This window comes from Orbicella franksi, chromosome 13 (assembly GCF_964199315.1).
Source record: "Orbicella franksi chromosome 13, jaOrbFran1.1, whole genome shotgun sequence".
NCBI lineage: Eukaryota > Metazoa > Cnidaria > Anthozoa > Scleractinia > Merulinidae > Orbicella > Orbicella franksi.
In genome coordinates, this window is record NC_138157.1 from 19,138,851 (window position 1) to 19,162,035 (window position 23,185).

The window sequence follows — 23,185 nt, forward strand, 5'->3', positions numbered from 1 at the left end:
CGGCAAGTAAACATGGCGGACAATTGCTGAATGAAGTTTTCATTTATTCGAAAGACATCACTCCAAGTCCAGGATATTTGAAAGGATAGAAAATTTTTAAAATGACTGCTGTCGCCCTTGGACCAAAAATCTTTTCAAGAACTCGTATTCAAGGCTTTTAAGAATCGTAAACGCAGTGGTTGCGTCGATCACCAACAGGTCAGATCGATTGACCGAAATTTATTTTTCTTCAGACTAAAGTTACTAATTTTTAGGCAATGATGACAACTGTGAATGAAGACAACAACCACAAAACAAACGTACCGGATGAATTTATTTTTCGTAGTGTTTCGCTCGTTTGTTTTACTGCCAAACTCGATGAGTAAATTGATTGACAATCGATGTACATGCAAGCTTATTATTAAAACTATGGCTGCATACGTGTATGCACACCAACAATTGCGTCTGTGCTTTTATATTTTAGTCCGTTATTTCGTAGTCCTTTATACTCACGTCTAATAATCATACTAAAACAATTATTCGCCTCAGGCTCAGTGAACTTTGCTGAATATTCACCAAGACTTCGTCTCTGTGAATATTTACCAATGTTCACTTCGCCTTTGGCGAATAATGGTTAAATATTTGTAAAAATACCGAAAGTGAAAATGCGCTCTCCGTTTACTTTATCTAGGGTACGCTTGTATTACAGAAAAAGGTTCTTGCAAACTAGTCCAATTCTTGAAAGGCAAATGCGGCCACATGTCCGGCGAAACTCTACAACAAGTAACACGAGGCAGCCCATAGGGCCTTTGAATCAAAGTCACTTACGCCTCAAGAAATATGAATCACACAAGCAGTTACTCTTTTCTATTGTTCTTCGAATGCCTAATTTCAGTGCCGCTATTTTCTCTTTAATTTGGCTTTTCGGTTTGTCCACCGCCATTACGCATATGCGACGGCTCTACTGTTCAACAAGTACTATGGTGTCCGCTGTGTTATGGGCCATCTCCAGCGCCTCTTGTTGTAATATTTCTGCAGAGCTATCAATGTTCCCGCTTAAAGCAACGTTTTCGAAACTTCTCTCCTCAACTGATTCCGTCGACGAAGGAGGAGGCATCGCGTAATACAGCTTTTGCCAGAACCCCTTGTCGCTAACGCTCAAATACGTGTTGGTTCGAAGGTACAACTTAAATTCCTCATCCAGCTCTGTCGAGTCCACATCATCAAACAGAATAACTATCAGGTATTTCATGCGATCTTCCAACACTTTTCGATGAGCTTCACGAAATTCCATCAAACACCAATCGCTCTTTGCGTAGCTGGAAGACAGCACCACTAACATGCGTTTACTTTGATCCACGCTTTTGAAAATGCTTTCCACGATTGGCTCGCCAACTGGAAAGTCGCGGTGGTGAAAGCATAGTTTATAAGGGGGGTCGTGATTTTCTAGTCGTTCTTGTAACGTGGTCTTCACCCAGTCGAAGTCATTCCCGCTGAACGATATAAAGGCGTCGTATATCTTATTTGGATCCGAGTCATCAATGCGATCAAACGGGTGCCAGTTGAAGTGGGTGTACATGAAGACTTTGACTTCTCTATAATATTTGTACAAAACAATACCAACAATCAGTATTAAAGCTAGCAGACCACCAAGGGTACAGGCAGCTATGGTTCCTATAGGTACTGTCTTTTCTGTGTTCTTTTCCTTAATGGTAGCACAGATGAACTCGTCGTCCGGTAAACTGTAAATTGCTCGGCCAAGAGCATGCTCCGAGTTACAAAACACCTTTTCGATGTTTCGTATTCGACGTCTATTCTTCACCAGCCAGTGCTTCATCCATTTAGTCGTACAGTCGCATTTAAACAAGTTTTGCTCCAACGCCAACGTTGTAAAATTCAGAGATTCAATTTCCCTGGGTAGAGTTGTCAGGTTATTAGCATCAATGAGCAGAATCTCGACACGTTTTAATTTCTCCACTGTGGAGGCCTTCAGCCGCTCAACTTTGTTGTTTGTCAGTTTAAGAACAGTCACGTTTTCCAAATAAGGAAATGCTGGAATATCCCGGATATCATTGCTCATCAAGTTCAATTCAATAAGACCTTGTGGCATTAAGCTTGGTAATTCTGTAAGTTTCTTTTCCTCGCAATCAACGACTATTATTCCATCGGAGCAGCGTTCCCGGTAGGTGCATTCTGTGGGACAATTGCGATCTTCAAGCTCAGTCTCTCTCCGCACCCACTGATCTTCTCTTATTTCAAGAATCGATTTGCTCTTTAGCTCAAGTGGCCAATGACATCGCCAGGTTTTAAACCATGGTTCTATCAAAGGATATTTTTGCAATATTTTTTCAATTTCTTGTGCCACAGCAGACATGATGCAGTCACAAGCTAACGGATTTCCACTCAAAATGATTACGTAAGCTTTCCAGAGATAAGTATATTTGGCTTGAGGTGGCTGCACAGGAGAGATTTCCTCGTCCTGTTTTATCCTGTCCAGTCCATCGTAATCTACTAATCTGGTGATATTGTTGTTGGACAAATCAAGAAGTATCGGCTTTTTCCCGCTTTTAATCGGGTCATTCAGCGGTATGAGATTTTCATCTAACGCCTTGTCAAGATCTTCAAACGTTAACTGATTAAACGATAAATCGATTAATTTAATTTTTGTCAATAAAAATATCCATGGAGGAAAGGAAGACAGCCTGTTCTTGAAGAGGTAAAGCTCTTGCAAAGCAGAATCTTTTGGGAAAGGGTTGTCCTCAATTTTTGCGATGTTGTTGCCTGATAAATACAACACTTCCAGGGTGCTTAATGAACTAAACAACCCGTTTGGAATAGAATGTAGGTTGTTACGGTCTAGAGCAATCCTCTTGATCTTTCTCAGCCCTTTAAATATATTTTGGTCAATGACCGTCAAGTTGTTAGATCCAAGAATAATGTTTAGCAAGGAAGGTAAACCTTGAAACAGATTTTGAGGTAGAGAAGCCAAGTTATTTTTGAAGAGGTCAATCGTTTGAATTCCTTTCAAGTTGCGAAAACATGACGATCCAATTGCCTTTAAACCGTTTTCTCGAAGGCTTAGGACATGCAAGAATCCGCGAAACTCATGAGAAGTTAAGTCCTCAATATTGTTATAGTCTAGATACAGTCCGCGGACATAAAGGTTGCTTTGCAGTTCAACTGGGAACAATTGCTCGGAATCGTCTGTTCTTCTCAATTCACGGTAGAGTTCAAGGGTGGAGTTATTCCAAGGAAATTCTGGAGGTTTTGTCAAATTGCACTTTACCAAGTAAAGCCCTTGCAAGAGAGGCATTGTAATCTTCCATTGTTCTGGAATCTCTTTAATCGGCGTATCCTCAAAGTAGATTTCAGCCATGTTTGGCCAGACGTTCTTGGTATCAGTGAGCATACGAGGGATGTTTTCAGGCAGACTGTTGAGAGCTGTGATAAACGTAATTTCTCTGAAGTCTCTCAAAAGACTCTCACTTCCATGAGTTAAATTTGTCAAGGTGGATACACTCGACCATTTCGTATTCTTTCCTTTCAAAAGTATCGTTCGGAAATCAGTTGCCTTGGCAAAGGCGACAAGGTTTCGCGTCCAAACTTTGCAGGCGCCCCGGAAAAACAGAACTAGCAAAATGTTTTTGTTGGAAGTGTTTTGCGGGTTGATGAAATCGAGCTCAATTGATGATGGGCACAAAAATGTGACACTCACACCAACTAAAGTATTGTTATCAACTTCAGCCGCATCTAGAGCCAAGTTGATGTCAAACGTAAACTTCACTCCAGACTCTTGGCTGATCAGCATACATTCTACGTATTTCCGCTGGAGAACAGCTGCTTGCTTTTTTTCTCCATTACTCAAATTGCTTGATCCCTTAGCATTCAGCCGACACGGCAGCTTGCTTTCGTTTTGACAGGTTGAAGTCGGGGCTAAACAAACTACAACGGTCAACAACACAACTACGTATCCACCCATCGTCTGATATTAAATCAATGTTGATTTTCCTGTCGGACAAGCTATATATATTTCTGTGGAGCACTGTTTGTTACACATGGGCCATTAACAGGAAGGACTGCTCGCAAGTAAGACGTACGCTAAGTCGTGACAATGGTGCGTCCACAAATTGAACTAGTCTCTGAATCAGACTTTAAGGTTTTATTCAAAGCTCGATACTGAAGGGTTTTTCTGACGAAAAACAGGAAGTTTTTCGGATTGGCTCGTTAACAATCTCTGTCGAAACATTTTTAAAAATAGCTACATCACGGTTTGCCCATCTTTAGCCTAAAAACGTTTCGAAGTTCGTCGTTTGTAATCTGTGTCAATTTTCTCCATCTTTAACCATTCTTGTTCATTCATGATTTATTATTATCTCTTTAATGTTCTTCTATCTTAGTGAACTGTTATTTTCGAGTTTCCTTGAATGTAAAGGTAGTTTCCTCCGTGGCTAAAATAACTCAAAATACCGTGACTGAGCTCCTTTAACCACATGCAATCATTGCCAGACCGCAAAGCTGCGATATATCACCATTAACAGTATTACTACAACACCATAAGTGTGGGAGGGAATTACAATAACGATATTAGCTTGACCACGGCTTCCGTAACAACGAGTGTATGACTGTCTATTAAAGGCGTGTCTTCTACAATTATATCTTAACAACCCTGACGTCTGTACAACAATTTTACCCATCCTCGCCCCTCGCAGTCGATTGAGAAACGCGTTATCGTAAAGTTTTGAAAGTAGCCTGGATACTTTAGATTTAACCGCAACCTTTTCCATGACTACTTCCTGAGGGTCGTCGCTTTTCAGTGACTTAAAAAGTGTAGAGTATAGGGGAATCCTTGTTTACAATATTTGCCTCGTTAGCACAAGCAATTCAGTTTCTGATGGAGCTACAAATAAATCAGTTCTGAATATTGAAAGGTCATAGCACGATTAAACCTGCCGATGAATATGAGCCTGATGTATTGAATACTTTTTGTGCAACACGGGTTTAAAACTTGAACTCAAAATTTTACAAAGAATGTAAGAGCTCATTAACGCTTTTGCCAACCAGACATTTTGCAGTTTTTGAAAGACAATATCTCCTTGAATACTACACACAAAGAGCTAAATATTTCACCATGTAATAAATTTCACTAGCTCTTTAGCAGCCTGGAGTCAATTCATATCTAACATGTCTCCTTCTGTACGCAAAACCGTATGCAAATGAGCAAAAATGTAAACAATGACGTTAGCATGAATCCCCCTATATGCACCCAGAATGGGAAGATATACTATGATCACGGTAATGTGAAAACGCGTACATCAATATGGTTTGAGAAAAACTAACACACTTAACAGACAAAAGGATAGTAGCCAGAGCTGCTGAAATGAATTAACATTAGGAAAGTATACTTCATGTGCCGTCCTTGGTATCTGTTATTTCCCAGATGTATTTTTAAAAACGTCGAATTACATTAGAGATCACTGTATACTGTCGGGATTTACAAACAATCTTACAAGGAGAAAGCTTACGGCTATTTTCGTTACCTTTTCGAAGAATAAATATAGAGAAAACAAAAAATTAGTTCAGGGAAATGGTTTTCCTCGATTTTTAATCTTTTTCAGGTCTTCAGATTTTAATGCAAAGAAGCCAATTTGTTTTTTTTGTGTGTGTGGAGGTCAATCGTTTGAATTCCTTTTTTGCTGTGAAAACATGATGGCTCAATAATATCGTCAAAACCTCGAAACCGAAAGGCATTTCGACAAACAGGACGTTTTTCTGATTGGCTCAATTATAGTCTCTGGCAAAGTGTTCTGGAGACAAGGAGACAAGGAGTCTTGTCAGATCTCAAAGCTGCGACATAAAACTAGTTTCATAGACAATTTTTAACACCAAACCAGTGAGCAGCACTCTGCGAACTGTAGTTGTGAAAATTGTTTATTCTCCGACGCGATTCGTCTAACTTGCGCAGACTTCCTCAGGTAGTTTGACAAACATACAATACACCAAGCGCCTTCCTAGCGCAAAGGCTTGGCCGGATTTACGTAAGGGAGCAGGAAAAGCTTCGAAATAATTAATTAAATATTACCATAAAAAAGTCTTATAATTTCGTTATGACAATATTACGCAAGACGATCTACACTCTTTTTTGTTATAAGAATATTGTTTTACCGGTCCAGGCTGAATATTCTTATTTTTCTGCCGATTTTAGGCTGAAAATATTCTTGTGGATATTCTTAGATTATGACTCATGACATTTCCGCTGAGGGATGTGTCGGGGTATGACACACATAACTTCTTGAAGAAATGCTTTGAACATTCGGCTAGTGCCGTTTTTGTTGATTGATGGATAGTTTTGCCGTTTAGAGAAAGGAATAACTTTCTACGGTTTAGTTCAAAACATAAGGTGGAGGTCTCCGGCTAAATGGAATCGAAACTTTTCAAGTTACACCAGATGACAGCAGGCACAAACAGTGACACAAGTTCGCATGTGTCTCGAGCGTCACGTACTTCACGCACGTCGCAATCTTCGCGCACTTCGTCTGCGCCAGAAAACGGACACTGCTAGAAAGGCCGCTAGCATTGTTTTATAGCAAGGTGTAAAAAAAAAAACTGTGTGGCAAAACCACACAGACACGTTTATGACCTCTAAACATTTACTACCACCATAATCAAACAGATACTGTTTGACTATGGTGATAGCCATATATTGACTATATTTGACTTTAATATAATTTCGAGGTGAATATAAGAATTGAACATTCTGTTTGGTCGAAAAGCTCATCATATGACGCTATATTCACCCTGCTGGAGCTTGGTTACTAAGCTCGCCACTTTCATCATCTCGGCAAGTAAACATGGCGGACAATTGCTGACAACTGTGAATGAAGACAACCACGATAAAACAAACGTACCGGATGAATTTATTTTTCGTAGTGTTTCGCTTGTTTGTTTTACTGCCGAACTCGATGAGTAAATTGATTGACAATCGATGTATATGTAAGCTTATTATTGAAACTATGGCTGCATACGTGTATGCACACCAACAATTGCGTCTGTACTTTTATATTTTAGTCCGTTATTTCGTAGTCCTTAATATTCACGTCTAATAATTATACTAAAACAATTCTTCGCCTCAGGCTCAGTGAACTTTGCTGAATATTCACCAAGACTTCGTCTGGGTGAATATTCACCAATGTTCACTTCGCCTTTGGCGAATAATGGTTAAATACTTGTAAAAATACCGGAAGTGAAAATGCGCTCTGCCTTTAGTTTATCTAGGGTTACGCTTCCATTACAGAAAAAGGTTCTTGCAAACTAGCCCAATTCTTGATAGGCAAATGCGGCCACATGTCCAGTGAAACTCTAAAACAAGTAACACGAGGCAGCCCAGAGGGCCTTTGAATCAAAGTCACTTACGCCTCAAGAAATATGAATCACACAAGCAGTTACTCTTTTCTATTATTCTTCGAATCCTTAATTTCAGTGCCGCTATTTTCTCTTCAGTTTGGCTTTTCGGTTTGTCCACCGCGATTACGCATATGCGACGGCTCTACTGTTCAACAAGTACTATGGTGTCCGCTGTGTTTTGAGCCATCTCCAGCGCCTCTTGTTTCTGCAGAGCTATCAATGTTCCCGCTTAAAGCAACGCTTTCGAAACTTCTATCCTCAACTGATTCCGTCGACGAAGGAAGGGGCATCGCGTAATACAGCTTTTGCCAGAACCCCTTGTCGCTAACGCTCAAATACGTGTTGGTTCGCAGGTACAACTTAAATTCCTCATCCAGCTCTGTCGTGTCCACATCATCAAACAGAATAACTATCAGGTATTTCATGCGATCTTCTAACACTTTTCGATGAGCTTCACGAAACTCCATCAAACACCAATCGCTCTTTGCGTAGCTGGAAGACAGCACCACTAACATGCGTTTACTTTGATCCACGCTTTTCAAAATAGTTTCCACGATTGGCTCGCCAACTGGAAAGTCGCGGTGGTGAAAGCATAGTTTATAAGGGGGGTCGTGATTTTCTAGTCGTTCTTGTAACGTGTTCTTCACCCAGTCGAAGTCATTCCCGCTGAACGATATAAAGGCGTCGTATATCTTATTTGGATCCGAGTCATCAATGCGATCAAACGGGTGCCAGTTGAAGTGGGTGTACATGAAGACTTTGACTTCTCTATGATATTTGTACAAAACAATACCAACAATCAGTATTAAAGCTAGCAGACCACCAAGGGTACAGGCGGCTATGGCTCCTATAGGTACTGTCTTTTCTGTGTTCTTTTCCTTATTAGTGGCACAGATAAACTCGTCGTCAGGTAAACTGTAAATTACTCGGCCAAGAGCATGCTCCGAGTTACAAAACACCTTTTCGATGTTTCGTATTCGACGTCTATTCTTCACCAGCCAGTACTTCATCCATTTAGTCGTACAGTCGCATTTAAACAAGTTTTGCTCCAACGCCAACGTTGTAAAATTCAGAGATTCAATTTCCTTGGGTAGAGTTGTCAGTTTATTAGCATCAATGAGCAGAATCTCGACACGTTTTAATTTCTCCACTGTGGAGGCCTTCAGCCGCTCAACTTTGTTATTTGTCAGTTTAAGAACAGTCACGTTTTCCAAGTAAGGAAATGCTGGAATATCCCGGATATCATTGCTCATCAAGTTCAGTTCAATAAGACCTTGTGGCATTAAGCTTGGTAATTCTGTAAGTTTCTTTTCCTCGCAATCAACGACTATTATTCCATCGGAGCAGCGTTCCCGGCAGGTGCATTCTGTGGGACAATTGCGATCTTCAAGCTCAGTCTCTCTCTGCAGCCACTGATCCTCTCTTATTTCAAGAATCGATTTGCTCTTTAGCTCAAGTGGCCAATGACATCGCCAGGTTTCAAACCGTGGTCGTATCAAAGGATATTTCTTCAATAGTTTTTCAATTTCTTGTGCCACAGCGGACATGATGCAGTCACAAGCTAACGGATTTCCACTCAAAATGATTACGTAAGCTTTCCAGAGATAAATATATTTGGCTTGCCGTGGCTGCACAGGAGAGAGTTCCTCGTCCTGTTTTATCCTGTCCAGTCCATCGTAATCTACTAATCTGGTGATATTGTTGTTAGACAAATCGAGAACTATCGGCTTCTTCCCGCTTTCAATCGGGTCATTCAGCGGTATGGGATTTTCATCTAACGCCTTGTCAAGGTCTTCAAACGTTAACTGATTAAACGCTAAATCGATTAATTTAATTTTTGTCAATAAAAATATCCATGGAGGAAAGGAAGACAGCCTGTTCTTGAAGAGGTAAAGCTCTTGCAAAGCAGAATCTTTTGGGAAAGGGTTGTCCTCAATTTTTGCAATGTTGTTGCCAAATAAATGCAACACTTCCAGGGTGCTTAATGAACTAAACAACCCGTTTGGAATAGAATGTAGGTTGTTACGGTCTAGAGATATCCTCTTGATCTTTTTCAGCCCTTTAAATATATTTTGGTCAATGACCGTCAAGTTGTTGAATCCAAGAATAATGTTTAGCAAGGAAGGTAACCCTTGAAACAGATTTTGAGGTAGCGAAGCCAAGTTATTTTTGAAGAGGTCTATCGTTTGAATTCCTTTTAAGTTGCGAAAACATGACGGTCCAATTGCCTTTAAACCGTTTTCTCGAAGGCTTAGGACATGCAAGAATCCGCGAAACTCATGAGAAGTTAAGTCCTCAATATTGTTATAGCCTAGATACAGTCCGCGGACATAAAGGTTGCTTTGCAGTTCAACTGGGAACAATTGCTCGGAATCGTCTGTTCTTCTCAATTCACGGTAGAGTTCAAGGGTGGAGTTATTCCAAGGAAATTCTGGAGGTTTTGTCAAATTGCACTTTACCAAGTAAAGCCCTTGCAAGAGAGGCATTGTAATCTTCCATTGTTCTGGAATCTCTTTAATCGGCGTATCCTCAAAGTAGATTTCAGCCATGTTTGGCCAGACGTTCTTGGTATCAGTGAGCATACGAGGGATGTTTTCAGGCAGACTGTTGAGAGCTGTGATAAACGTAATTTCTCTGAAGTCTCTCAAAAGACTCTCACTTCCATGAGTTAAATTTGTCAAGGTGGATACACTCGACCATTTCGTATTCTTTCCTTTCAAAAGTATCGTTCGGAAATCAGTTGCCTTGGCAAAGGCGACAAGGTTTCGCGTCCAAACTTTGCAGGCGCCCCGGAAAAACAGAACTAGCAAAATGTTTTTGTTGGAAGTGTTTTGCGGGTTGATGAAATCGAGCTCAATTGATGATGGGCACAAAAATGTGACACTCACACCAACTAAAGTATTGTTATCAACTTCAGCCGCATCTAGAGCCAAGTTGATGTCAAACGTAAACTTCACTCCAGACTCTTGACTGATCAGCATACATTCTACGTATTTCCGCTGGAGAACAGCTGCTTGCTTTTTTTCTTCATTACTCAAATTGCTTGATCCCTTAGCATTCAGCCGACACGGCAGCTTGCTTTCGTTTTGACAGGTTGAAGTCGGGGCTAAACAAACTACAACGGTCAACAACACAACTACGTATCCACCCATCGTCTGATATTAAATCAATGTTGATTTTCCTGTCGGACAAGCTATATATATTTCTGTGAAGCAGTGTTTGTTACATGTGGGCCATTAACAGGAAGGACTGCTCGCAAGTAAGACGTACGCTAAGTCGTGACAATGGTGCGTCCACAAATTGAACTAGTCTCTGAATCAGACTTTAAGGTTTTATTCAAAGCTCGATACTGAAGGGTTTTTCTGACGAAAAACAGGAAGTTTTTCGGATTGGCTCGTTAACAATCTCTGTCAAAACATTTTTAAAAATAGCTACATCACGGTTTGCCCATCTTTAGCCTAAAAACGTTTCGAAGTTCGTCGTTTGTAATCTGTGTCAATTTTCTCCATCTTTAACCATTCTTGTTCATTCATGATTTATTATTATCTCTTTAATGTTCTTCTATCTTAGTGAACTGTTATTTTCACCTTTCCTTCAATGTAAAGGTAGTTTTGTCCGTGGCTAAAATAACTCAAAATACCGTGACTGAGCTCCTTTAACCACATGCAACCATTGCCAGACCGCAAAGCTGCGATATATCACCATTAACAGTATTACTACAACACCATAAGTGTGGGAGGGAATTGCAATAATGATATTAGCTTGACCACGGCTTCCGTGTCAACGAGTGTATGACTGTCTATTAAAGGCGTGTCTTCTACAATTATATTTTAACAACCCTGACGTCTTTACAACAATTTTATCCATCCTCGCCCCTCGCAGTCGATTGAGAAACGCTTATCGTAAAGTTTTGAAAGTAGCCTGGGGACTTTAGATTTAACCGCAACCTTTTCCATGATTACTTCCTGAGGGTCGTCCCTTTTTAGTAACTTAAAAAGTGTAGAGTATAGGGGAATCCTTGTTTACAATATTTGCCTCGTTAGCACAAGTTTCTGATGTTAGCACAGTTTCTGATGGAGCTACAAATAAATCAGTTCTGAATATAGAAAGGTCATAGTACGATTAAAACTGCCCATGAATATGAGCCTAATGTATTGAATACTTTTTGTGCAACACGGGTTTAAAACTTGAACTCAAAATTTTACAAAGAATGTATGAGCTCATTAACGCTTTTGCCACCCAGACATTTTACAGTTTTTGAAAGACAATATCTCCTTGAATACTACACACAAAGAGCTAAATATTTCACCATGTAATAAATTTCACTAGCTCTTTAGCTGCCCGGAGTCAATTCATATCTAACATGTCTCCTTCTGTACGCAAAGCCGTATGCAAATGAGCAAAAATGTAAACAATGACGTTAGCATGAATCTCCCTGTATGCACCCAGAATGGGAAGATATACTATGATCACGGTAATGTGAAAACGCGTACATCAGTATGGTTTGAGAAAAACTAACACACTTAACAGACAAAAGGATAGTAGCCAGAGCTGCTGAAATGAATTAACATTAGGAAAGTATACTTCATGTGCCGTCCTTGGTATCTGTTATTTCCCAGATGTATTTTTAAAATGTCGAATTACATTAGAGATCACTGTATACTATCGGGATTTACAAACAATCTTACAAGGAGAAAGCTTACGGCTATTTTCGTTACCTTTTCGAAGAATAAATATAGAGAAAACAAAAAATTAGTTTAGGGAAATGATTTTCCTCGATTTTTAATCTTTTTCAGGTCTTCAGATTTTAATGCAAAGAAGCCAAGTTGTTTTTTTTTGTGTGTGTGTGTGTGGAGGTCAATCGTTTGAATTCCTTTTTTGCTGTGAAAACATGATGGCTCAATAATATCGTCAAGACCTCGAAACCGAAAGGCATTTCGACAAACAGGACGTTTTTCTGATTGGCTTGATTATAGTCTCCGGCAAAGAGTTCTGCAGACAAGGAGACAAGGAGTCTTGTCAGATCTCAAAGCTGCGACATAAAACCAGTTTCATAGACAATTTTTAACACCAAAACCAGTGAGCAGCACTCTGCGAACTGTAGTTGTGAAAATTGCTTATTCTCCGACGCGATTCGTCTAACTTGCGCAGACTTCCTCAGGTAGTTTGACAAACATACAATACACTAACCGCCTTCCTAGCGCAAAGGCTTGGCCGGATTTACGTAAGGGAACAGGAAAAGCTTCGAAATAATTAATTAAATATTACCATAAAAAGTCTTATAATTTCGTTATGACAATATTACGCAAGACGATCTACACTCTTTTTTGTTATAAGAATATTGTTTTACCGGTCCAGGCTGAATATTCTTATTTTTCTGCCGATTTTAGGCTGAAAATATTCTTTTGGATATTCTTAGATTATGACTCATGACATTTCCGCTGAGGGATGTGTCGGGGTATGACACACAACTTCTTGAAGAAATGCTTCGAACATTCGGCTAGTGCCGTTTTTGTTGATTTATGGATATTTTTGCCGTTTAGAGAAAGGAATAACTTTCTACGGTTTAGTTCAAAACATAAGGTGGAGGTCTCCGGCTATCTGGAATCGTAACTTTTCAAGTTACACCAGATGACAGCAGGCACAAACAGTGACAGAAGTTCGCACGTGTCTCGAGCGTCACGTACTTCACGCACGCCGCAAACTTCGCGCACTTCGTCTGCGCCAGCAAACGGACACTGCTAGAAAGACCGCTAGCATTGCTTTATAGCAAGGTGTAAAAAAAACTGTGTGGCAAAACCACACAGACACGTTTATGACCTCTAAACATTTGCTATCACTATGGTCTGTTTGGTCGAAAAGCTCATCATATGACGCTATATTCACCCTGCTGGAGCTTGGTTACTAAGCTCGCCATCTTTGCCATCTCGGCAAGTAAAAGTGGCGGACAATTGCTGAATGAAGTTTTTATTCGAAAGACATCACCCCAAGTCCAGGATATTTGAAAGGATGTAAAATTTTTAAAATGACTGCTGTCGCCCTTGGACCAAAAATCTTTTCAAGAACTCGTATTCAAGGCTTTTAAGAATCGTAAACGCTGAAACGCAGTGGTTGCGTCGATCTCTCAGTTACTTCGCGCGCTGTGAATGGTCAATTTAGCGGGCTGTATTCTCCTGTGCGGCCCACTAGAATTTAAAGTTGGTTTTGTTGCCAAACTGTTTCGTGATTTATCGCCGAGTGTTCTTAACTTTTATAGCAAGTGAAAGTTTAAAACTTTCTTATACTCTGAATTGTGCAGTAAAGCGTGCTAACGAGTTAAAAACAATTTCAAACGGATTCGTTTTGCTTTCGAGGTGCGTCAGAAATTTGAAGCATTTCCGAGCCCGCGTCAATAGAAATCGTTTCCGAACCCATCAGGCAACACAGCAGAGATATAATAAATATCTTACTAACCTCGTCTTCACGGTCCCTACTGTAAGTTACGGGTCCTCCTTTTTTCCCCATCGATTTATGGCGCGCGCGCTTCGTGCTTGGGCCATAAATCGAAGGAGGAAAAAACTCGGTCCGTAACAACAACAACAACAACATTTATTATTTGTAACTTACCGTACGGACCTCGAACTCGGTTAGTAAGAGGTATATATTTGTAAAAATACTGGAAGTGAAAATGCGCTCTGCGTTTACCTTATCTAGGGTTACGTTTACATTACAGGAAAAAGGTTCTTGCAAACTAGTCCAATTCTTGATAGGCAAATGCGGCCACATGTCCGGCGAAACTCTAAAACAAGTAACACGAGGGAGCCCAGAGGGCCTTTGAATCAAAGTGACTTACGCCTCAAGAAATATGAATCACACAAGCAGTTACTCTTTTCTATTGTTCTTCGAATGCCTCATTTCTGTGTCGCTATTTTCTCTTTAATTTGGCTTTTCGGTTTGTCCACACTGCCATGACGAATATGCGACGGCTCTACTGTTCAACAAGTACTATGGTGTCCGCCGTGTTTTGAGCCATCTCCAGCGCCTCTTGTTGTAATATTTCTGCAGAGCTATCAATGTTCCCGCTTGAAGCAACGCTTTCGAAACTTCTATCCTCAACTGATTCCGTCGACGAACGAAGGGGCAACGCGTAATACAGCTTTTGCCAGAACCTCTTGTCGCTAACGCTCAAATACGTGTTGGTTCGCAGGTACAACTTAAATTCCTCATCCAGCTCTGTCGTGTCCACATCATCAAACAGAATAACTATCAGGTATTTCATGCGATCTTCTAACACTTTTCGATGAGCTTCACGAAACTCCATCAAACACCAATCGCTCTTTGCGTAGCTGGAAGATAGCACCACTAACATACGTTTACTTTGATCCACGCTTTTGACAATGTTTTCCACGATTGGCTCGCCAACTGGAAAGTCGCGGTGGTGAAAGCATAGTTTATAAGGGGGGTCGAGATTTTCTAGTCGTTCTTGTAACGTGTTCTTCACCCAGTTGAAATCATTCCCGCTGAACGATATAAAGGCGTCGTATATCTTATTTGGATCCGAGTCATCAATGCGATCAAACGGGTGCCAGTTGAAGTGGGTGTACATGAAGACTTTGACTTGTCTATGGTATTTGTACAAAACAATACCAATAATCAGTATTAAAGCTAGCAGACCACCAAGGGTACAGGCGGCTATTGTTTCTTTAGGTACTGTCTTTCCTGTGTTCTTTTCCTTAATGGTAGCACAGATAAACTCGTCGTCCGGTAAACTGTAAATCGCTTGGCCAAGAGCATGCTCTGAGTTACAAAACACCTTTTCGATGTTTCGTATTCGACGTCTATTCTTCATCAGCCAGTGCTTCATCCATTTAGTCGTACAGTCGCATTTAAACAAGTTTTGCTCCAACGCCAACGTTGTAAAATTCAGAGATTCAATTTCCCTGGGTAGAGTTGTCATTTTATTAGCATCAATGAGCAGAATCTCGACACGTTTTAATTTCTCCACTGTGGAGGCCTTCAGCCGCTCAACTTTGTTGTTTGTCAGTTTAAGAACAGTCACGTTTTCCAAGTAAGGAAATGCTGGAATATCCCGGATATCATTGCTCATCAAGTTCAGTTCAATAAGACCTTGTGGCATTAAGCTTGGTAATTCTGTAAGTTTCTTTTCCTCGCAATCAACGACTATTATTCCATCGGAGCAGCGTTCCCGGCAGGTGCATTCTGTGGGACAATTGCGATCTTCAAGCTCAGTCTCTCTCCGCAGCCACTGATCTTCTCTTATTTCAAGCATCGATTTGTTCTTAAGCTCAAGTATCAAACCGTGATCGTATCGAAGGATATTCTTGCAACAATTTTCCAATTTCTTGTGCGACAGCAGACATGATGCAATCGCAAACTAAAGGATTTCCACTCAGAATGATTACGTATGCTCTCCAAAGGTAACTATATTTGGCTTGTCGCACTGGAGAGATTTTCTCGTCCTGTTTTATCCTGCTCAGTCCATCGGAATCTACTAATGTGGTGATATTGTTGTTGGACAAATTAAGAACTATCGGCGGCTGCCCATTTTCAAGCGGTTCATCCACTGGTATGATATAATCATCTAAAGCCTTGTCAAGTTCTTCAAACGTTAACTGATTAGACGATAGATCAATTAACTTAATCTTCCTCAGTAGAAAAATCCACGGAGGAAAGGAAGACAGCTTGTTCTCGCCGAGGTAAAGCTTTTGCAAAGGAGAATCTTTTGGGAAAGGGTTGTCCTCAATTTTTGCGATGTTGTTGGCAGCTAAATTCAGCAATTTCAGGGTGCTTAATGAACTAAACAACCCGTTTGGAATACAATGCAGGTTGTTATGGTCTAGCGTAATTATCTCAATGTTGTTCCGGCCTTTAAATAGTGTTTGTTCAATGACAGTTAAGTTGTTAGATCCAAGAATAATGTTTAGCAAGGAAGGTAACCCTTGAAACAGATTTTGAGGAAGAGAGGCCAAGTTATTTTCGCCGAGGTCAATCGTTTGAATTTCTTGTAAGTTGCGAAAACATGAGGGTCCAATTGCCTTTAAACCGTTTTCTCGAAGGCTTAGGACATGCAAGAATCCGCGAAACTCATGAGACGTTAAGTCCTCAATGTTGTTTTTGTCTAGATACAGTACACGGACATAAAGGTTGCTTTGAACTTGGAACAAGTTTAGACCAGGATCGTCTGTTCTTCTCAATTCACGGTAGAGTTCAAGGGTGGAGTTATTCCAAGGAAATTTTGGAGGTTTTGTCAAATTGCACTTTACCAAGTAAAGCCTTTGTAGGAGAGGCATTGTCATTTTCCATTGTTCTGGAATCTCACTAATCGGAGTACCTCTAATGTCCATTTCAGCCATGTTTGGCCAGACGTTCTTGGTGTAGGTGAACATACGAGGGATGTTTCCAGGAAGACTGCTGTAAACTTTAACAACCGCAATTTCTCTGAAGTCGTCTATAAGACTGTCACTTCCTTGCGTTACATTTGTAAAGGACGATTCACTCGACCATGTCGTTTTCTCTCCTGCCAAACCAATTGTTCGGAAATCAGTTGCCTTAGCAAAGACGGCAAGGTTTCGTGTCCAAACTTTGCAAGAACCCTTGAATGACAGACCGAGCAAAATATTTTTGTTGGCTGTGTTTTGCGGATTTATGAAATCGAGCTCAATTGACGACAGACACCAGAATACAACACTGACCGCAACTAAAGTATTGTTATCAACTTCTGCCGTATCTAGCGCCCAGTTGATGTCAAACGTAAACTTCACCTCAGACTCTTGGCTCATCAGGATACAATTAACATATGCTCCCAGGAGGACAGTTCCTTGCTTTGTTTTCTCGCGGCCTGATCCCTTACCTATGAGCCAACACGGCTCCTTGCTTTCGTTTTCACAGGTTGAAGTCGTGAATAAACAAACTACAACGGCCAACAACACCACTACGTATTCATCCATGGTGTGAGGTCAATCCTCAGTGACGAGCTATATTTTGTCGACGTCGAGACTAACACAGCTATTTGTTATCTGTAGGCAAACACGTGGATCTGCTTCTACCAAGGCTACGCTCTTAGAACTGCGGTACAACTGACACAAGTCACGCAAGACGTACACCAAGTCGTGATAATTATTTTTCTACAAATTGCGGTTATGCCAAGTAAACGTGTCTAGCCGAGCATTTAGTCTGCAAATGACTGTATCAGCCTGGTTTATCGACGCCAAAAGGCGTTTGTGACGAAAAAACAGGAAGTTTTTTTCTGATTGGCTCAATTAATCTCTGTTGTAGTCTATAAATAGTTTAGACTTCCGGTCCAATATTATTTTCCTTTATGCAAATCACTCAAGGTCTCATTGTTCACCTAATCCGATACATCGAACTCATTCACGCCTGACCTTATGATGAGCCCTCTGATAAAATGTATTACAGCAGCACCAAATGCGTGGTAAAAAGTCCTAAGCTTGCAAAATCAGCTTCTGTGCTTGGTATCGAGCCTTTATGCGTGGCTCTTCATTCAATTCTAAGACTTGCTCGACCGAGACGCATTCCGATTAGAAACGGCAAAAAGCGAAAGAATGTGGAGGGTAAAACCCCCCACATTCTTTCGCTTTTCACACGTTTTTACTTTGCATCTGTATATAAGCCTTACGCGGAATATTTTACCCCCACATTCTTTCGCTTTCCACACGTTTTTACTTAACATCTGTATAAGCCTTACGCGGAATATTTTTTCTTATCCCTGATGATGCCTTAGATCGGCGAAAGCTTGGATTTTTTAAACGATTTTAATATCATTTTACAGTAGTGTAAAGCCTCAGTTGAACTTTTACCACTTTCATTTAAAATGCTACTGAAGGACAACATCCAACGATTATTAAATTTGTGAGTACGAGTGTTTTACGACTCTTCAGACGTTTAAACTGAATCGTTAAAGACGTTTCGTATACGCGCGTAAGTATTTTCGTTTGCTATTTGTTAATTAATTTGTATTCACCTTCACTGTAAGTGTCACCTGAACACCCTGCTGACCACTTTTGCCGGATTAGCACGCTATAGGCAATTTTATTAATTAAAGTTAAAGTTAAAGTTTGCTAAGTGAATGTTTTCAGATCTTTGTTACTCTTGTTTTTTAGTAGTGATGGAAACTCTGTTACACAGAGAAGAAAACTTGGCAATACGCATGAGGCGATTAGAGTAACTGAGGAAGATTCATACTACAATTTAAGATGGTACTAGGCCACACTCAAACCCAGCCACATTGGTGGGAAGTGAACGCTGTCATAACCATAAGCCGAAACTAACAAATCATCTTAATCAACCTAAGAAACTAGGGGGTCGGATGAGGGGATCAGTTCAGAAAAAAAGTAGAGTATGGATATTTTCTGGATTGAAAGCAATGATGTCATTACACAGTCTCAACTTTGACAATGTGACTCAACATTCTAACAAATATCTGGTCTAGTCACAAGACAAATTTCAACATGTGGACACTAGATATCACTAACTTCTGTATCCGACGCCTTATTTTCAGGCAATTCTATCTCATCACAATAATTATTACCCCAATGCACTGTGTTTGTTCAATAAAGATTATTCTATAAACCTGCAAGCAATCACATTATTTTACCACTTTTAGTTGTTAAATTAGTTTGCATTGCATTGACTCCCACTGGGCTAATCAGACTTTTATAAATCTCTCCATGTGAACATAATTTACACCACTTGATGTGGACTAGTTTACTCAAGGTTGTGCAAACTTTTAACTTCACTCTGATATGTTAGATTTTTCACTGCTTTTCCCTTTTTTTGTAGCCAATGTTTAACATGCTCAGGACTCTGGATCACATGGTTCAGGTTCAAGTGCTGCAAGAGCCCTAGGTCGTTGTGTCTAACCCTAACCCCAAGGTTCTGTTGTTTGTTCTACTGTTCTCTTATTTGAAGGGTATCAAGCTATTGATGTGAGACCTTGCAAGAGCCCCAAATGCCATGTGGAACCACAAGTGTAAATAACAACAAGTGTAAATAACAACAGTTACTGTTCAAATCTCAGAGCACTCGACTTACCTTTGACCACTTGTCTGTCAGCCTTTGGAGTCAGGCAAAGTTTTTATTAAATTTATACAGGAATTTTGTCAGTCCCCTTGAAGGATGTGATAGCAATTCTAAAACAAACAAAGCAAAGGAAAATTTAAGTGATCGTAATGATTTTATTATAAGAACTAGAAATCTAGGGGCAGGCTTCGTGATAAACACTGTCCCAGTAATATTGTTATTATTTAGAATTGTGACCAGACAGTTTTTTGTTAACAATTCACCCTGGGAGAATTCTCATTTTTCATTAGAAGGCACTTAGGTTCAATTTATGGATACTTTTCTTCTTGTTTTCCTAATCCTTGTAAAATATGAGTAGCCACTTGTGATCATAGTCTGTATCTCACAGTACATATAAATATACTAAAAAAATCATTTGGTTGAAGTCAAATCAAGAAACAGTAACATTCCAAGAGTCAGACTTAAATAATGCTTTTATCAGCAAATATTAAGTTCACATGGTGAAACTGCATCAGTAAAAACACATGTATTGTAAATTAGTTTGAGGGAAGATTGAATGGCATGTCAAAAGAACATCTAGATCCTACAGTTGTTGCAATGTATACCTGTCAGGTGTTTTGTATGATAGTTACAGTATATGGTCACAATTAGTAAATTACAAAGTGCACCTAGATGACAAAAAGATGGCTGCTTTATCAGTTCATGTCTAAAGACTATGCTAAATGGTTCTTAGTTTTATGGAAAGTTTCATCACATTACAGGAAATAAAATTTGATGGGTGACTTTCAGGGTGACTGCCTGGAAGACCAGTCCTGGGAGACGTGCTATGTTGAATAAATTTTCTATCTAATTCTCAGCTTTATTTTTCTACAATGTTGATGCCTGTTGGTCCCTGGATCAAATTCCATTTTGTCCACTGGCTAGTGTACCTTGATAGTCCTGAGTTCAAGTCCTTGGCTTTGCTTGTTAATAATCAACTGGATGCCTCTTGTTGGTTGCACTTTTCGTCGGTCACTTTTTTATTCAAGAAAATAAAAATAATAATCAACCTCGATCCAAACATTTCTCACCCAATAAAAATTGACATTCAACTTTTATCTCAACTATTTTCAATAAACAAGACTAATTCTTTCAAATTAACCAACATCAGGGGCTACTTGAGGAAAATTCTACGCGTTTTGTTTTAACATGGCAGAACATTAACTAATTGACTCCAAATTTACAATTCACAATGCTTCATGTTGTGGAGTGCTTTAAATTTAAGATATGGTACACACCTTTCAACAGACTATAGGTTGGAAGAAATACACTATTGCACCTTGGTATCACGATTTTTGGGGTGGTGATAGGGCTAGGCTGGCTACTTTTGGGAATTATTAGCGGCCACAATTTTTTTTTACGCTACTTTCGGGAACTCACTACTTTTTGGGGGTAGTTACTTATGGATTCCAAAGTTTTTGGTATGTCAATTCCTGGACATTTTGATTTTTGTCATTCCAAAAAATCTCCCCTCCCATATCTATTTCCCCACTGTACCACACTTTTGTTCACTGCGTCTCCAACATTTTATATGCAGATTGAGTTAAAAATGGCTTTGTAAGATGCAAGATGTGAATCATACAACCTAGGGAAGAACTGGTACCGCAGCTAGTCCAAAATTGTGAACTTAATGAGCAGAAGTCACAGAAGACTACAGATGATTGAACTGAGTATTTATTATAATAAGAGCTTTGTGGGAATTGAAAAAGATTTTGCAAGTAGTTTTGAACAAATTTTCAACAATCGATAAAGTAACCTTACCTTTGTGATTTTTTGCAGTACTCTTGCATGTCTTTGAGCAATTTGAACAGCAATTATCACCAAATCATTTTCCTCAGAAACGCAAGTAAAATTTCTCTAAGTAGAGGAACACAAAATACTGAAGATAGAATTAACTTGAGATTATTTACATTGTTGGATATTCAATGCTAAATGTGAAGCAGAGTCATTTTTAACAGGAAACCAAGGTTTCATCAAGGTAACATATTTACAGTTTTTTTGACCAGCATTTGAAATAGGGACACCCAGGATTTATTTCTAATTTTGAGCCCTTGATCTCTGACTTTGTAGTCCACTTTCATCTCCACTAGGCTGCACAAGCAATCATTGCAAATTTCCAAATATTTGCTGGTCAAATAACTTACTGGTCCCAGACTCCGACTTCCCCTTTGATGAAAATTTAACTCGTTTGAAAAAATATACAGTACAGGTAAAAATGGAACCATAACATGTAATACATCTTTTGGTAACAGAATATACTGCTTTTTGGTTGACCGGTCATAGCAGACCATTCAAGAAATTCTCAACAAATTGTACGGACGGATCCACCTATTGATGTAAATCCTTTGATCAAATTCCCCAGGATGGGGAAACAAACATCAATCAAAAGTATCAAAAAAGCTTATGGGGCAAACTATCCAAATACTACTATATAAAAGAGACCAAAGAACACTGGAAAGAATGTTTTCACTACCTTTATTGTGAAACTGAACTGACTTTGTGAACTGACTTTTGCATTACAGAACACAAATGTGGCCTCTGCAACAGAGACTGTCACTCCTGCATCGGCCTCTACAGCCACAGACACCGGTGCTCCAGCCAAGCAGACAACTAGGATGCTACCCATGGTCAACCCTGACCGACGGAGGCCTACTACTGAACTGACTTTCACACTGGTATTCGATTTCACTGAGTTTTATAATCAAACCTGGGGGTGGAGTACTCAATAGAGTTTTATACAGGGAGGCTCTGCCCCAAAGGTCCAACCCATTAAATTTTTGTATACCATTTTGACAGAAAACGTAACTCTTTTGTATATCTTTAATTTAAAACAAGGCAGCCCCTTCACATACATGTACTTTCATATAAGGCCCATATTATGAGAAAATTGTCAAAAAGGAAGTATTCTTGTCATTTTCGTGTCTTGCCTAATAAATTAAATGATAGAGCCATAAGGTGTGGATCTGTGCGCAATATTTTAATAAACCCATTAACTCTCAGAACTTTTTGCCAAAAATGCATTTTTTGGACATTTTGGAGATTTTCAGGCTGGATATGGCTAAATTAACTCTAATCTAATCAAAAATGCATTTGCAACATGACAGCGTGCCTTTCTTTCCACTAGCATCACGTTTTTGCTCGGGCATGCACAGAAATCAAAATTTTGAGTTTTTGGACGAAAAAGTGACCTACGTCTTTAGGCTTTTTGTTTTTTTTAACTTTTTTTTCGCCTTTCCTTTTTCTCCTTTTCTTATCTTTTTGCTGCAGTGATTGACCTTCTACTGGGCTTGCTTCCAGTTCAAAAAATTCTGAGAAAGCATCATTGAGGGAGGAAATTTTCACCATGGAGTAGCCACATGTAATGGCAGGAAATTTTGCTCTAAGTTTTTCACTCAAATTTCTGAGCACTTTTGTGCATATTTCAGGCTCCATTGAGCTGGTGACTCTGATCTGAATATCATTGGAAAGATCTTTCCCCCTGCAGAAGTTGAGCACAGATGATACCAATTTTGACACCAGAAGTGGAACAAAGGCCAAGGCTCATCACGGCCGGTTACGGGTGGCACAGGAGTCAATGGGTTAGAGGCCGTTTAAAATAACTAGCCTGCGAGCAGGCTCATGTTGGAGCACAAGTGCGCACACGAAATCAAGCGGCAAAGCCACGAGATGAGAAAGTGAGCCTGCTCTGATCTCTGCAAATTTCCTATTTCCACCCTGGAAACCGCAG

General features: G+C 39.8%; 1 protein-coding gene and 1 pseudogene across 2 annotated transcripts; both read right to left on the reverse strand.

Moving 5' to 3' along the window:
- Window positions 1-33: 33 nt before the first annotated feature.
- LOC145466420 (uncharacterized) lies at window positions 34-4,225 on the reverse strand. Its single transcript, XM_081450134.1, has one exon. It carries the CDS (start codon window positions 3,956-3,958, stop codon window positions 941-943), a length of 3,018 nt encoding a protein of 1,005 aa, XP_081306260.1. The 5' UTR covers window positions 3,959-4,225; the 3' UTR covers window positions 34-940.
- Window positions 4,226-5,447: 1,222 nt separating this feature from the next.
- LOC145465097 (uncharacterized) lies at window positions 5,448-21,213 on the reverse strand (annotated as a pseudogene). The gene is made up of 3 exons (XR_014041513.1): window positions 20,349-21,213; window positions 14,351-19,529; window positions 5,448-10,535 (listed from the first exon to the last, which is right to left on the reverse strand). The product of XR_014041513.1 is annotated as an uncharacterized LOC145465097 (transcript).
- Window positions 21,214-23,185: the final 1,972 nt, after the last annotated feature.

What these genes read in the sequence shown, in the direction of transcription:
- LOC145466420 (XM_081450134.1), bottom strand. Translation starts at nt 3,958, where the DNA reads ATGGGTGGATACGTAGTTGTGTTGTTGACCGTTGTAGTTTGTTTAGCC.